Source organism: Rhizophagus irregularis, chromosome 12, assembly GCF_026210795.1.
Source record: "Rhizophagus irregularis chromosome 12, complete sequence".
Taxonomy (NCBI): Eukaryota; Fungi; Glomeromycota; class Glomeromycetes; order Glomerales; family Glomeraceae; genus Rhizophagus; species Rhizophagus irregularis.
In genome coordinates, this window is record NC_089440.1 from 2,692,684 (window position 1) to 2,709,947 (window position 17,264).

Sequence of the window (17,264 nt, forward strand, 5' to 3'; positions counted from 1 at the left end):
AGAATTATATACCATTTGTGTCTAAACTATGCTTCTTTGTTTGTTGTTTATTTTCTTTTTTATGATCATTCTGAATTTCTATTATAATTATAATAATTTAATTAAAATAATGGCCGATTTAATAATGATTAATTAATAATGATAATATGTTTTACTTACCATAATTTGAATTGATTTCTAATCTCCCAAGTGCTTTGAAAATTTATTAAAAATTAATTGATTTATTATTTTATTAGTAATTTTGAATTTAATCATAAAAATTTACCTTTATATACACTATTTGATTTTGTGTTAATATTTTTCTCATTACTTGAATTATTAATATCTTCAACTAAAAGTAATAAGAAATAATTGGTAAAATTGTAGTTATATATTAATTTAAAACTAAAAAATACTTACTATTATTAGGAATGTTAAAACGATAAAGTTTACTATGAAATACTATAAAATTATCACAAATATTTAGAAAAATTAAATATTAAAGTATTAAATAAATTATTGTATATACCTTCTTGTTCTTCTATTTTGTGTTTTGATTAAATGAAAAATATAAATGTTAATATATTATTAAATGTAATATATAATATATTACAAAATGACATTACTACCTTCTGTTGCATTTTTTGGTTCAGGAAAATTTTCAAATTGATAGATTTTACTAGTACAATTTTTGCTCATTAAATCACTTGAATTACTTAAATAGTAATTACTTAATTGTTGATGTTGATTGGAAATTATTTGTTTTCGGCTTTCATCTTGATTGTTTTGAAATTTTAATAATAGATTTCTTATTTCACCAAATAATGTATCAGCATCAGGTCTCTTGGTTGAATCAGCATTCCAACACTGTTCCATTAATTTTTTATATTCTAAAGGAGTTCCCGGTATTATTTTTGGTCTCATTCCATTTACTATATTCATTGCAAGATCATAATTATATTCATAATTAATAAAGGGTGGTTGTCCAGACGAAATTTCCCACATAAGTATACCAAAACTATAAATATCAGATGCAAAAGTTGTTTTTTTTCCAGTAATTACTTCTGGTGATATATAAGGAAGATTTCCATATACACTATTTAGTGGTTTATCAACAGGTCCACAAAATCCAAGATCACTAATACGAAAATTTTGACTATCTTCAAATAATATATTTCCAGAATGCAAATCTCTATGAATTGCATTTTCTTTATGAATACTGTCAATTCCTACTATTATATTATAAGCAATTTGCATCCTTTCTTTCCACATAAGTTTATTATGGTTTTGTTTCAGATATGTTCTTAAATCCATCTCCATTTTATTCATTACAAGCATATAATTTCCACTTGATGGATCTTTTGTTAAACCATAACATTGTACTACATCTGCCCACTTGCTACTTATAGTTAAATGAGATTTGCTCTAAAAAATTATATACATAATTGTTAACCAATTTCAAAATAATAACACAACAATATTTTTAATTACATACCTCTTCAAACCAACGTTTATTAACACTTTCAACATTTTCTAACTCTTTTAGTATTACACATTGGTCTCCAAATCTTGTTAATTGATTTTCTTTAGAATCCCATTCTTCATAACTTCCACCTATCCAAATTGCTGTGTAAATTTCAGAATATCCACCTTTAGTTAAATATTTGACATTTTGTAAATTATTATATGGGATCCATTCAACTATTCTTTCTGGCCGAAGTGTTTTCATTTGACATTCCCGTATTAAATCATTAATGTCATTATTTCCAGATGTCCAGTTTGAAAAATTTTCTTTTAAATAATTTCGAACACAATGTTCACAATATAATATTGCTATACATTTATCTTGACAATTTTCACAAATTCTTATTGTTCCTTCATTATTACGAATATTAACCCAGTCATAATCTTTATTTAACAATTTTATTACTTCTGATTTTTCATCTTCTGTAAGAGATTCATCAATAAGAGTTGTTTGTATTCTAAGTTCATGTTCTTCATCTAGATTATTACAGTTGGTATAATCCAATGTATATGCTCTATTATATGCAGTCCAAACGACATGATCCTCTCGAATATCAGTCATAATTCAATTTCAATTAAGTATGTAAATAAGTAAGTCGTGAAAATTTTGAAAAAGAAAAAAGTTGCAAAGCGAATTTCACGGGTTCTTCACTCCGAAAAATATGTCGTGTAAAACTCCATTTCTAAATTTGAATTTTTTATAATTTGTACAACTGTACAACTATGTACGACAGAAATTACGATGATCAGCATAAATTATCAAATTAAAAACGCTTGAAAATCATTATAAATTTCAAAAGACAGGATAATAAAAGAGAGAAATTAGCCTAAGTAATGAAATAATTGAACAAAAATAACTGGAAGATTTTATTCCAAAATTAAAGAGTATGAGTTTAAATTAAAGTTGGTATTATCAGATTAAATTTTATATTGAAATAAAGCGAAAAAAAAAATTTTTACCAATAAAAAATTTTAGAATTAATTTTGATAAATATTTTTAATACTAGAAAGAAACATGCTTAATATGCTTAATAAAAGGGTTGAAAAATTACTGATTCATATAGTAATTACATAATGAATATTATTACTTTTTAAAAGAACTTTGCTTTTTTTTTCTCTATATTTCTTATTAAAAAGGATAGAATAAAATTCTTTCTATGAAAAGAATTTTTCATAATAGTAATTTTCATTTCATTTGAATTTATCATTTACATCGTAAATGATAATTTATAAAATTTTAAAGTTGATCAGAAAATGAAACGAAAGTATGTTTTAAAATGAAAGTAATTGTATTTATCTTTTAATATTATTTGCAGAGTAAAATTCTTTGCCGTTTTTATTTTAATATTCTACAAAGTTAGAAACAATTTTGGTGCTAATCTAATAAGGGTTAAAGGTTTTACAGTGAGTATAACTGACGAAGTATACTTTGAACGAGTTTCGCACAAAAATAATAAATTGTTTTAAGGAAATAAAATAATAATAATAATAATAATATAAATGAATCTGAATAGAATGAATAGAATATTTCTTAATCAAGTCAACTCCTTTTTTTAGTATGTATATTCATAATATATTTTTTACTACCAAAATAAAACCGCGCAAGAAATGAAGCAATCCATAAAAATTATACATGTGATCACTATTGGAAGAAGAGAATGGATGCAGAATTATTAACATGTGGTCAAAATACGTTTATTATCTATTTTGCTTGAAATTACATACATAATTTTTTGCAACGTTATTCCGGCCATCAGCTGTGCCACAAACTTTCAAGATGATATGTGCCGATCTCATTCCATATATTCCATATGTGAACAATCAGAAGCATTTTTTAATTGTTTTGAAACAGTAACATGCAAATTAGTGTAACATACATTTTATTTAAAATTTTTCGTATTATAATAATATTACGATGATTGTATGTTTTGCTCATACGTAAGTTAAAAGACGTCAATTAACTTCTTAGTTTATTTGTTTTTATCAAGCAAATGAAGAAATTTTTTGTAAAAGAATTTTGCGAGATTATTTCGGAACCTAGGATGTTTAATTGTGGAAGTGGCTTGGTAGTGCAACATGCTGAATTACCCGAGGTGGATGATGAGTTGTCGGTGTCACTAAGAATAAAGCTTAAGAGTCATCATACTGGTTGGGGCACTGTTTTTCGTAAAGGTATGAGTGTTTATTTCATGGATTATTAGACAGTTTATTTTTAAAATTTTGTCTAAATTGACCACACGAGATATACATTTAGGTGGTGACGAGTCACAAGGAAATTTTGAGCGTACACCTGGACTCTTCCTAGATGCAAACATCTCCAAATTATATCCCCGCTTCACAGGACACTGGAATGATAATGTAGGACTTAGTGAAATTGGGGACGGACTTTTGTTAAATAAATGGTCCCACATAACTTATACACTTTCTGATCCTGAAAAAAGAATGGATATCTATATAAATGGTGTATGGATCGCATTCTATGCCATCGAAAATGTTCAAATGCATAGAGTTAAATTCAATGATAAGCAGTTGCATATTGGGTGGTACATTGATGGCGAAATTGGGTATGATTTTTCATAATAATTTTCATAAATTAAAAATTTCATATTATCTAAGTAGTCTATTAATAAAATAGTAATTTTCGTTATTTTAACTGGCGTCTATCTGCCGAAGAGGCAATGAAAAACTACTTGGTATGACACACTAATACTATTACATATGTTTGTTTCATATTTACAATGATATTTATTTCCGATTTTTAAATTTAGAATCAACGACCCTTCTGTTAAGGATAAAAAAAAAAAGAAAATCTGTCTGTGGCTTATTTTTAATAAAACTGATTTTTCTTTTTGTATACCATATAAGTTGAACAAATTTTTTCTTTCGTCTCAAAAATGATTTCTCAAATTTCTGGGTATTAATATTGTATTTATAGTATTCCCATGATTATAAGCTTTATAAATGAAAAAGTATAGTAACTTAATGGAAATTTTATATTTATTATACAGTTTAATAAATATCTTGTATAATGTTCGGGATGCATGTTATTTTCTTATTATTATTCTTTTAAAATGTTCTTGTGATTATTTTTAAATATGTCCGTTTTTTCATACACATCCTTGAAATAAATATTTATATTTGTATTGACAAAATTATTAAAATTTATGTTCTTTTTGTTTTTATAATTTGAACTATAAAAACAATTCAATTATTCTCAAATAGTAAATCATTCCAAGTGAATACTTAAAGAATATTTATTAGACGTTAAAAAGTTTTTTTTTTAATTTGAAATATTTCTTTACAAATAATTCATCATAAATTAATAAAGGAATTAACGTTAAGAATTTCTATGCATTACATAAAAATAAAATACTGTATATTATCATAGTATCATTATTCAATTGAATCATATCCTTCAAGAATTTTATATTTTAATATTACTACAAGTCAAAAATAAACAATATAATATGAACTTAAATAAATAAATGAATCAAATTGTCTGTAATGTCAATCTATTATTCCATTTTCAAATCATATATTTTTTTTTTTTAGTTTGGTGTCATATATAATTCAAGTAGAATTTCTATATAAAAGGAATATGTTATTTATCATAAAGCATTTTTAACCAAAATTTTTTGATGTATATAATTTGTATAATAAGTTTTCTATTATTTATCACCGGTAGTGTTTTTCATCAATGTGATATATAACAGGGCTTAAGTGCTAAATTTTTCTGTCCTCCTTAATAGGCAGCGAAAATGAACGAACGTAAAAAAAAATCTCTTTAAGGTCACTAGGGCGCAGTAAAATGTGGCGTAGTATTATGCATCATTGGGAGAGGTAGATATACTTTTAATCCGCGCTATTTTTCTTTACTATATAGTATTAAAAGTTCTATACACCCTTAGACGCTAGTTAAGTATTCGCCACACGCGCGTTCCTTTTTGGAACAAATGGAACAAAATAGAAAAAATTTTCCGATATCATCATCTTAACTATCTTATTACAATTTTACAATTTGAATAAAAGTATTTATAAATAAAAGCTAAATTTTCACAAATTACATTACAAGCGGATTTAATTAATTCAATATATTGATAATCGCTTTTTAGGGTTTTTTGAGTAGAATTAGGCGCAATCCATGACTCAGCTCTGTAATACAAAGGATGAAATAAGGTCATGAGTTATAAAGACAAACACGTTGAACTGTTGGCATTAAAATCATTTAATACCTTGAACATGTAGACCTTCTCGACAACCTCTTCTAGTGTATATAGTTGGTCTTTGGAATTTGGTATGGAGAATTCCATTAACTTATACACAACATAAAGACATCCAACATAACATAAAAAGTAAAGGTTCGTTCTAGGATCAGTAAAATAGGGACATAAGATTTATAATTAACTTAATTCACATCACTTATGATAGACTATAATCCCATATGATTCCAAACAGGTGAGTTGATTCTCTTTAGCTTCACGTTGAATGTGATGCCTATTTCCAATGTAGTTGCACTAACGTTTACTTCAAAAATACCATCTTGATGACATATGATGTTACCTCGTTGCAAGTATTATCAGATTTCGTTTCGTTGGTCTTACTAGAAATATTTCAATCTCACCGCTGTAAATGAGAATAGGTAGTATATTCTAATAAATGACGGGCTCTTTTCAATAAAAAATTCAACCCCACATTTTTACTCATTATATCATCAAATAATTTTGCAAGAATAGGGTAAATGAAATTTTCTCAGTATGACAATTCATTTTGTTTTGGGTCAAGTAGTACATTAATAGTCGCTCTAAATAAAAATAAACTAAGCTGAGATAAAACAATATTAAAATACATTCCACATCAGTTTATACCTATCATTACACAGACCGTGTACTCATAATAAGTCTGATGTTGTTTGAAATTAAATGTTCCTTTATAGCCTCTCAGCAGTAACATCTGATAAAATAGTTTACTAATTTTAGCATCACCTCAAAATTAATACTCCGAAATTTGTTTTATATATAATAATTTGTATATCAACAACAAATAATTATTTTTAACGAAAAATGACTTTCAATTAATCATTGTTATAAAAAATTTGTGCTTAATAATTTTTTTAAAAACCTAAATTTTAAAGTGATAATACTGAGTCTGTGATAACTGATGAAAGAAAAAAAAAAATATTTATTTATTATTTTTTTAAAAAAAACAAGGGTACTCGTGTTTTGATTTATTTATATTATAAGTATGTTATAAAATAATATTAAAAAAGTTATATTTTTTGTAAATACACAAACTGAGAAACGTTTTTATTTTCATATCGAATTGAATTTTCACATAACGCGATCACAGAGAAATTAAAAATATATACCTAATCATATGATCGTATAATTGTGAGATTGATTATGATTTATCAAATATAAGAGATTGAAAGTATAATTTTCATTAATAATAATTATAGTAATTTTCGTTATTTAACTGGTGTTTATCTACTGAAGAAGCAATGAAAAATAAGTAGTCATTTTTATTTTTTAACATATTTGTTTTATTGCTCACAATACACTTTAGAATCATCGAACCCTTCAAAAACAAATTAACAAAATGTAAAATAGGTGAATACTGAATAGGTGATAGGATATCAAAATAATAACTATGTCTGATACTATTTATAATAAAACATGATGTTTTTTTATTGTTCACAATTTGTGTTTTATAAATTATTATCGAAAAATTACAAAAAATACGTTTCAGGTACAGTAAAATCACTAAAAAAAAATTACGAAATTCTTTCGAATAATTCCAGCCGTCATGATAACAAGCTCGTGGCGTACAGTAGCAACTTCAAAATTAGTACTAACGTGACTTGATCGGACTATACTAATTTTCGCCCAGGTTCCTATTGGATCCGATGTGGAATTAAATCGGATTTCATGTAACGACGGCAGAAGTCAGGAGTCCAAATGATTACAAATCAAAAAATTCCAGATGTTGATCAATCGGACCCTGGAACTAGGGGCGAAAATTAGTATAACCGACTTGAACGATATTCCAATTATTCAAAAGTTTAGTGAGTTAAGTCAAAAATGACATCCAAAGCCACATGTGAAGCCTAAGTGAAATGCAGATTGCAGAGTAAGTAAAAATACACCCATTTATTTTGAAGCTAAAATATATTTTGGAAAAGGTAGATGCGCGCCAATCTCAGTGTAACCATAATCATATGCATTTATTCACAATTTTCCATTATTAATGTCTCTGTCTTTACTTTATCTTATAATCAATTAAATTTATTAGTTTACTGTTTGTTTTTTATAAAGAAAATGAAGAAACTTTCCATGAATGAGTTCTATGAGATTATTTCAGAGCCTATTGTGTTAAACGAACTAAAAATAGTGCAACATACAGAATTACCCGAGGTGGACGATGAATTGTCAGTGTCACTACGGATGAGACTTAAGAGTCATCATTCTGGCTGGGCCGGTATATTTCAAAAAGGTATGACTCTTTATTGAGCTCAGATTATTTGGTAATTTATTTTTAGAATTACGTCCAAATTGATTATACATACACATAAAATACACTTTATTTCAGGTATCGAAACAGAAGGGAATTTTAATCGTACGCCTGGACTATTCCTATTTGCAAACAATTCCAGATTACATCCTCGCTTCACGGGCAGCTGGAATAATAATGCAGGAATTGAAGCAGTTACGGATGGACTTTTGTTAAATAAATGGTATCACATAACTTATACACTTTCCGATCATGAAAAAAGAATGGATATCTACATAAATGGTGTATGGACCGCATTCTATGCCATCGAAAATGTTCAAATGCATAAAGTTAAGTTTAATGAGTGATGGACCGTTGCATATTGGATGCTTTGATGGCGAAATTGGGTAAGATTATAATAATAATTAAGTTGTCCTAGATTGTTAAATCGTTATATTAAGTTAATCCCCCCTTTATAAAATAGTAATTTTCGTTATTTTAACTGGCGGCTATCCGCCGAAGAGGTGATGAAAAACTATTTGGTAGGATATATTCGGACTATTACAAATGTTTGTTTTTAATACTTTTAATTATTTAATTATGTACTCAAAATTTTTTTTTTCAAATTTTAGAATCATCGACCCTTCTGTTAAGAATCAAAAAGAAAAAAGGGGAAATTGTTCAAATAAAGAACTAATGTCAGTGTGTATTTTATAGCTTATTATTATATCAAGACTTTAAAATAAATGATTTCTCTTTGATTACAAAACGTTTCAGATACTGTAATATTATAGGTTATAACAAGGTTTAAAATGTTCTGTTCCTAAATATTTAAGTAATTAAAATTAAAATAGAGTAGAGAATTTTGTTATTAATGACGAATCATTTGTATCAATTATTCCAAATCTGCAATATAAAATTATTTGCAGTTTCCATAAGTAATAAAGGTTATAACAAGTGACGTTCTATTTTCAAAATTTAGATATAATAGTATTGTTTCAATAAAAAAATATATAGTAATAATTGTATATTTTGTATATATTCAGAATATAACAACTCAGTTTCTTTGCTTAACACAATCTCATAAAAATAAGAGAAAGAATTCATATAATTTAGGCCAGAATTATAAAATTTGGCCAGAATTATCAGAGATTCATCTATTATATATATTTTTTTAATTTGCTTTAATAAAATTATTAAGTTAGCATGTCTTTTTTATAATTTGGATCAGAAAATACCTGAATTATCAAGATCGTTTAAGTAAAAAGGAAAATTAAGACATGATTTACAATTTAAAACATATTTCGAAGACTTTAACTGGTACAAGAGATAATGAGAAAACAATCCTAGCGAATATTAGTAGACAATAAAAAATTTATGATTTGAAACATTTTCATATTTTGTATTTTCCTTTTACAAAAAAAATAATTCAATTGATTTGATTTTTTCATAAAGCAATTTCTTTACAATGACTCTTCATAAAAAGAATGGAATAGTAAAAATTATGTTTTTAAATAAATGAAAAAAAAATGCATGTGACAATTGTGATATTTTAAGATTTGATCAAAATCAATAAATAATGATTTTATAAATTAGGTGATATATTACCTTAAATAGCTTTTATGGATATTCTACTTCAACTATAGATTATTTTAAATTTTAGAGAAATTCCATCTAATTAAATCTGAAAATGTTTAGAAGTTTTAAGAAAGTATCATTTTTAAAACTTCTTTAACATCAAATTTTGTATTATTGTTACAAAGAGACTATAGTACCATAAATAACTTTTCAATCTTGTTAAGGTCAAGGCTTAAGGCTATGCTATAATCTGGCAAGACTTTTAACTCGTAGCAGATAACCGCTTGGCGCTTGGTATCATAAGCAGATGTGTATGTAGAAATCCATTGTTTAACCCACTTATAGCATGACATAGCTTTTTCACAATTGTTATAAAAAAGATATAAACAATATGTATTTTAGGGACCTTCGCTTTCTATCAAATTTCCTGCTGATAAACTTACTATCACGTTATTTTATGAGATATAACGTATTGAACAACTTAATTATACATTAAAAAGTAAATTAAAGAAAATCAGGGAATAAAAGCCAGAAAAATGTTTTTAGGCGAAGGTAAAAATAATATGTAAAGATACCTTCATGCTATAATTAGCTTCAGTTTTTCTGTTTGATATTTAATTGTCAAATCTCTTAAGAATATCTAAAAATATGAATGCCACTTTTAAAATTACTTTAATGATACTTTTATTATATATAAGTAATTTTTCACACACAAGTTACCTGTTTATTCTTTATGCTAGTGTTGCGTGCCGTAATAGTTGTAACAGAGTTGGAAGGTTGTGACGTAATGTCGTAGAGTTGATCGTTTTGCCGTAATTTTCCAACCAGTTGTAATTGGTCAGTTTTATTAATATTGATTTAAATATTTTAATAATTTTTTGATCACACGAACATTTTTAATAAAAATTCTTAGGATTTTCATCTGTAAAAGTATTAAATATTAATATTATTGTTTACTATTTAATACTGAAAACTTTATTCATAAATAATTGTATACAAATGTGTGTATCTAGATTCATCACCATACTCTTCTCTTTCATTATTTATTAAAATGAGTTAATTAGGGTGAAAAATTGGAGATCGGAAATCAACCATATCCAAAATATTTAAGTTTAAGTTCAACTCGTCTGCATGAAGGTACTCAGCTGGAGAGACTTCTTCCTCAAGTTCATTAAAAACTGTTTTTATGATATTTTTTATCATTTTAGGAGAAATTTCTTCTTGAGTTTGATAAAACTATTCTGCAGATTAAATCGATAAACCTTTGCCAATCCTTCTAATCTATCCACTCATAATTGAGTTCAGCGCTTTCCATATAGCCATCCCAAAGATGAAAACATTCGTTCACATGCTGCAGAACTTGGTGTAATGGAGAAGAGCTTAATTGCTAATCGTTGCAGATGCTTTGGCTTGACTTCACAATCTTCACATGTATTCCACCACATTAATGGTGTTAGGTGTATCATTCCAATTGAATATGGAGCTATATAGGAATTTATCTTCCATTTACAATACGTTTTGATCTTTATCAAAAACCTGATTTTTTAAATTAAATATTTATAATTTACATTTTAATTATAATTTGCCGATTTACAACTTTAATACGGCACGTTATAACTTTAAGCCGTAGTTGTAAATCAGGGTTGCAACCCAAGTCGTAATCCAAAACGCCATAATTAATACTTACGGCAGGCAACTTTACTTTATGCAACAGTATATTCATGACCTATTTACGCATCGTATCCAAACTTTTTAAAACCCGTGATCCCAAGTCTACTTGGTTACAGGGATAAAACCTTTAGAACTTAAATGTATATAATTTTGCTTGTAGACTAAATCCTAAATAATGATTTTACTATTTTTAAGTAAGTATGATTGCATCAGATTTCAAAATTTTTATAATAAATGTAGGATGATTACATATAGACAAATAAACATTCCAGTCAAGAAATGAAAATTTAAATTTAATCTTTTTATCGAGGTAAGCAATAAATTAAAAATTATTGGTTTATAGATATTTTAATAAAAGGTCTGATATGCCTTGCTGTTTTCACCCAAATATAAATTACAAATACATGGTTTTCTTTTGATTTTCGGATCGATATTACCAAGATAAATCGGATTATGTGTCAGCTATATATTACATAACATTTTTTGATACCTACTGCTCATCCTATCCTTTTGATCCTTAACAGAAGGGTCGATGATTCTAAAGTTTAAAATATTATAGTGAGCAATCGAACAAACATGTATAATAGTCTGAACATGCCATACCAAATAATTTTTCATCACTTCATCGGCAGATAAACGCCAGTTAAAATAACGAAAATAACTGTTTTAATAAAGGACAGTGTTAACTTAATATAACGATTTTATAATTCAAACAAACTTAATTATTATGATAATCATACCCAATTTCACCATCAAACCATCCAATATACAACGGTCCATCATTGAATTTAACTTTATGCATTTGAACATTTTCGATAGCATAGAATGCGGTCCATACACCATTTATGTAGATATCCATTCTTTTTTCACGATCGGAAAGTGTGTAAGTTATATGATACCATTTATTTAATAGAAGTCCGTCTCCAACTGCACCGATTCCTGCATTGCCCTCCCAGTTTCCTGTGAAGCGGGGATGTAATTTGGAATTGTTTGCATGTAGGAAGAGTCCAGGTGTACGCATAAATCCACCTTCCTCGCCACTTGTACCTAAATATACATGTATTTCAAGTGTATATATTAGTCAATTTAGTCATAATTTAAGAATAATCCATCTATCATACCTTTACGAAAAACAGTGACCCAACCAGAATGATGACTCTTAAGTCTCATTCGTAGTGACACTGACAATTCATCGTCCACCTCGGGTAATTCAGAATGTTGCACTGTTTTTCCTTCTGACATAATGGGTTCTGAAATAATCTCATGGAACTCATGTGTAATAGTCTGATGAATGTATCCTATCAAACAATTTTCGCCACCTCCTCAGCAGATAGACGCCAGTTAAAATAACGAAAATTACTATGATTTTAATAATAGAGGCTACTTAGATAATATAAAATTTACAATTTAGATCAACTTAATTATTATTATAATCATACTCAATTTCACCATCAAACCATCCAATATGCAATGGTGCATCATTAAATTTAACTTTATGCATTTGAACATTTTCGATAGCATTGAATGCAGTCCATACACCATTTATGTAGATATCCATTCTTTTTTCACGATCGGAAAGTGTGTAAGTTATATGATACCATTTATTAAACAGAAGCCCATCCCCAACTGCACCGATTCCTGCATTACTCTCCCAGTTTCCTGTGAAACGGGGATGTAATTTGGAATTGTTTGCATATAGGAAGAGTCCAGGTGTACGCATTAGTACTACTTCATCGTCACTACCTAAATATATATGTATTTCAAGTGTAGTCAATTTAGTCATAATTTACTACTAGTAACTAACAATAAACACTCATACCTTTACGAAAAACAGTGGTCCAACCAGAATGATGACTCTTAAGTCTCATTCGTAATGACACTGACAATTCATCGTCCACCTCGGGTAATTCAGAATGTTGCACTGTTTTTCTTTCTTTTTCTTTTAACATAATGGGTTCTGAAATAATCTCATAGAACTCGTTTATGGAAATTTTCTTCATTTTCTTTATAGAAAACAAACAGAAACTAATAAATAAATTGACTATGATAAGCAAAACTGCAACGATATTAATGGAGTGCATGTTATAGTTACACTAAGATTGGCGTGCATTTGTAACTTTTCAGAATATCAAAAATAGTATAATAAATGTACAGTATTTTTACCTGCTCCGATGATGCCATTTTTGATTTAACATTTTTTTTTCAAAATATCGATCATTAAATAAATACGCTCACAAGTCACGATAGGACTGCTTTTTATAATTTCTAAAGTTGCAGCGTCACGAGCCTGTTATATAATTCCGGCTGGAATTTATGAATAAACATCCAATATTTAATTACGCAACAGATATTACTTACAATAATAACCTCTTGATTGGGGTGGGCTATTATAGATATTTTAGTAAAAAATCTGATATACCTTACCGTTTCACTCAAATAATTACAAATACATGTTATTTTGTAATTTTTCGAAATAAAAGTTCGAAAGGCAACATATACTTTATTATTTGTATTACTAAGAGAACATAAAAGTGTCGGCCATATATTATGATATCCTACTACTTATCCCATCCTTTTTGGTCCTTAATAGAAGGGTCGATGATTCTAAAGTTTAAAATATTTACAGTGAGCAATTGAACAAGCATGTGTAATAGTCTGAATGTATCTTACCAAATAATTTTTCGTCACCTCCTCGGCAGATAGACGCCAGTTAAAATAACGAAAATTACTATGGTTTTAATGGGTGATCCCGGTTTTAATAATATGTCAGACTTAGATAATATAAAATTTTACAATTAGACAAACTTAATTATTATTATAATCATACCCAATTTCACCATTAAGCCATCCAATATGCAATGGTGCATCATTAAATTTAACTTTATGCATTTGAACATTTTTGATGGCATAGAATGCAGTCCATACACCATTTATGTAGATATCCATTCTTTTTTCACGATCGGAAAGTGTGTAAGTTATATGATACCATTTATTTAACAGAAGTCCGTCCTCAACTGCATGAATTCCTGCATTATCCTCCCAGTTTCCTGTAAAGCGGGGATGTAATTTGGAATTGTTTGCATGTAGGAAGAGTCCAGGTGTACGCATAAGTCCTCCTTCCTCGCCACTTGCACCTAGATATACATGTATTTCAAATGTAGTCAATTTAGTCATAATTTAAGAACAATTCATCTATCATACCTTTACGAAAAATAGTGGCCCAACCAGAGTGATGACTCTTAAGTCTCATTCGGAGTGACACCGACAATTCATCGTCCACCTCGGGTAACTCAGAATGTTGCACTGTTTTTCCTTCTGACATAATGGGTTCTGAAATAATCTCATGGAACTCATGTGTAATAGTCTGAATGTATCCTATCAAACAATTTTTCGCCACCTCCTCAGCAGATAGACGCCAGTTAAAAAAACGAAAATTGCTATGATTTTAATAATAGAGACTACTTAGATAATATTAAAATTTACAATTTAGACAAACTTAGTTATTATTATAATCATACCCAATTTCACCATCAAACCATCCAATATGCAATGGTGCATCATTAAATTTAACTTTATGCATTTGAACATTTTCGATAGCATAGAATGCAGTCCATATATCATTTATGTAGATATCCATTCTTTTTTCACGATTGGAAAGTGTGTAAGTTATATGATACCATTTATTCAACAGAAGTCCGTCCCCAACTTCTTCAATTCCTGCATTAACCTCCCAGTTTCCTGTGAAGCGGGGATATAATTTGGAATTATTTGCATGTAGGAAGAGTCCAGGTGTACGCACAGGCTCGTTACCACCTAAATGTATATCTCGTGTGATCAGTTTAGACAAAATTTTAAAAATAAACTGTCTAATAATCCATGAAATAAACATACCTTTACGAAAAACAGTGACCCAACCAGAATGATGACTCTTAAGTCTCATTCGTAGTGACACTGACAATTCATCGTCCACCTCGGGTAATTCAGAATGTTGCACTGTTTTTACTTCTTTTTCTTTTAGTATAATGGGTTCTGAAATAATTTCATAGAACTCATTTATGGAAATTTTCTTCATTTTTTTATAGAAAACAAACAGTAACTAATAAATAAATTGACTATAAAGTAAAAACGCAACGATATTAAATATTGGGAAAATGCATGTTATAGTTACACTAAGATTGGCGCGCATTTGTTATGCATCTACTGTATCTATTCAAAATCCATTGTGACGCAGAAAATATTACAAAAAAAAACTTTTTCAGAATATCAAAATAGTATTTTTAACTGCTCTGCAAATTACTTAGACTTCACAGGTAGTTTTGGGATGCCATTTTATTTTACATAATGATCAAAATATCGATCATTAAATAAATGTGCTTTGAAGTTGCTGCGCTGTTACATAATGCCGGCTTGTAAAAATCTGGTTGAGGCAATGGTTTAATAATGCAATTGAGCCATTATTTTCAGCTTTCAATTATTATTAAAAAAAAAATAATAAAATAAAGTTCCTACATAGTTATTAATAATTATTTATTGATATTTAGTAATAATTATTATTTATAAAATAACGAAAAAAATTCTTTGTTCCCGATATGATTTTTATTTATATTAGTTCTCTTTAAATTATAATTATTATTTATTAGACTTCAAGAAAAAAGACAAAACCCAAATTTTTTTTTCTCAGGCAAATTATTAATATTTTTGAGATATAAAAATTTATAATAATTTACCCAAATTTTGATCATTTCCAAATTTATAGTTGAATCAATCGCTGTTTTTAAAGTTTTTTTTTTGTCAGAATCAATTAAGTAATAAACAAAGTAAGATAAAAAAACAGAAAATTAATTAAACAGTATTACTAAATAAAACAAAGAAATATAAACAATAATAATAAAGATAAGTAATATAAATATAATAAATCATTAATTTATTTCGTCGATAATAGATAAAAGAATTCTTTATAATTCAATTAAATTTAATGATAATTTAAATCCTAATTATTTATTTATAACAAAGAAATTCTTTATAATTTTACTATGTAACAAACAATTTTTTTTTAAATAAGTAATGTTGAGATTAAAAACGTGAAAGATTTAATTAAACAAACAAAAATCTTTATTTTTTTATTAATAAAATGCATTCCATAAAGAGACAACAAGTCCCAGAGGAATTTGAATCTCCTTCTGTTAACTAATTTCTTTATTATCCTCGCATTGCAAACAAAAGTTAGATATCAGATAGATTAAATGAATGAATACAATTGAAATTTCTACTGTTCTCAAAAGTTTTTTGAAATAACTTCTCTTACTAAAAGGAAAACCCATTTACTCGTACAGCACTACTTCAGTACTTAAGATACCCGGGTATAATACAAAATACTTGATTTAAAAATTATATAATATACATGGGTATTTTGTGAGTAGGGATTGGAATCGATTATCATTATTAGAATCGATTTTAGAATCGATTAATCGTCGATTAATCGTTAATCGAAATTATACTAGTGTTACCACCAATTTGTGTAGTTCGGGAGGGCAGTAACAGAAATATATACGGGTTAATTTATAGAATTTGACTAACAATAGGCAGTAATCGGCAATAAATCGTGAGGAAATGGGTAGGGTTTATCAACAATTAGCAATAGATTTATAAACAATGTATATTTATTGAATGTATAACAATCGGAAATAAAATTGACAATAAAAACAATAACGAAATGTATAAAATTGGAGTGATCGGCGGGTTCTTTATTAACAATTACAAAAGAATTTCCTAATATTACTGCCTCTGCCGGCGCTCTGTAATATTCCCAAGGTTCTATCTAAGTGTTAATAATCGAAAAATCACTTCCCCGAAACCTCAGCGGAATTTCTTCCCTTAAATATTATTCAAAATTTGGGACGATTAGTGCTTTGGCCAACTCGCCCATTATTCAAATCGTCCAAAGTACAACTCGTTTTCCGGTCAAATCGTCCATTGTACGAATCGCCCATCACAGCCATAATTGATTCCCACCAAGCCATACGCCA

The 17,264-nt window shown here is 27.7% G+C and overlaps 5 protein-coding genes across 5 annotated transcripts; 2 read left to right on the forward strand and 3 right to left on the reverse strand.

Annotated features, from left to right (window-relative positions):
* Nucleotides 1-3,420: 3,420 nt before the first annotated feature.
* OCT59_004106 (uncharacterized protein) lies at nt 3,421-4,549 on the forward strand. The gene is made up of 4 exons (XM_025321404.2): nt 3,421-3,675; nt 3,758-4,067; nt 4,139-4,196; nt 4,272-4,549. The coding sequence occupies exons 1-4, from the start codon at nt 3,495-3,497 to the stop codon at nt 4,290-4,292; spliced, it is 570 nt and encodes a 189-aa protein (XP_025168976.1). The 5' UTR covers nt 3,421-3,494; the 3' UTR covers nt 4,293-4,549.
* Nucleotides 4,550-7,817: 3,268 nt separating this feature from the next.
* Nucleotides 7,818-8,642, forward strand: OCT59_004107 (uncharacterized protein; the record flags this gene model as incomplete). Its single annotated transcript, XM_066148073.1, has 5 exons — nt 7,818-7,992; nt 8,089-8,233; nt 8,346-8,396; nt 8,474-8,531; nt 8,622-8,642. 5 exons carry the CDS (start codon nt 7,818-7,820, stop codon nt 8,640-8,642), a joined length of 450 nt encoding a protein of 149 aa, XP_065996710.1.
* A 3,113-nt stretch (nt 8,643-11,755) lies between these two features.
* Nucleotides 11,756-12,480, reverse strand: OCT59_004108 (uncharacterized protein; the record flags this gene model as incomplete). Its single annotated transcript, XM_025333843.2, has 4 exons — nt 11,756-11,776; nt 11,842-11,899; nt 11,979-12,285; nt 12,360-12,480. The coding sequence occupies 4 exons, from the start codon at nt 12,478-12,480 to the stop codon at nt 11,756-11,758; spliced, it is 507 nt and encodes a 168-aa protein (XP_025168978.1).
* Nucleotides 12,481-12,655: 175 nt separating this feature from the next.
* OCT59_004109 (uncharacterized protein) lies at nt 12,656-13,238 on the reverse strand (the record flags this gene model as incomplete). The annotated part of the gene is made up of 2 exons (XM_025321405.2): nt 12,656-12,981; nt 13,058-13,238. 2 exons carry the CDS (start codon nt 13,236-13,238, stop codon nt 12,656-12,658), a joined length of 507 nt encoding a protein of 168 aa, XP_025168979.1.
* Nucleotides 13,239-13,821: 583 nt separating this feature from the next.
* OCT59_004110 (uncharacterized protein) lies at nt 13,822-15,310 on the reverse strand (the record flags this gene model as incomplete). Its single annotated transcript, XM_025321406.2, has 6 exons — nt 13,822-13,842; nt 13,909-13,966; nt 14,066-14,372; nt 14,440-14,675; nt 14,757-15,051; nt 15,130-15,310. 6 exons carry the CDS (start codon nt 15,308-15,310, stop codon nt 13,822-13,824), a joined length of 1,098 nt encoding a protein of 365 aa, XP_025168980.2.
* Nucleotides 15,311-17,264: the final 1,954 nt, after the last annotated feature.

Coding starts and splice junctions, on each gene's coding strand:
- OCT59_004106 (XM_025321404.2), top strand. CDS start 3,495: ATGAAGAAATTTTTTGTAAAAGAATTTTGCGAGATTATTTCGGAACCT. Junction 3,676..3,757: donor GGGCACTGTTTTTCGTAAAG/GTATGAGTGTTT, acceptor ATATACATTTAG/GTGGTGACGAGTCACAAGGA. Junction 4,197..4,271: donor AGGCAATGAAAAACTACTTG/GTATGACACACT, acceptor TTTTAAATTTAG/AATCAACGACCCTTCTGTTA.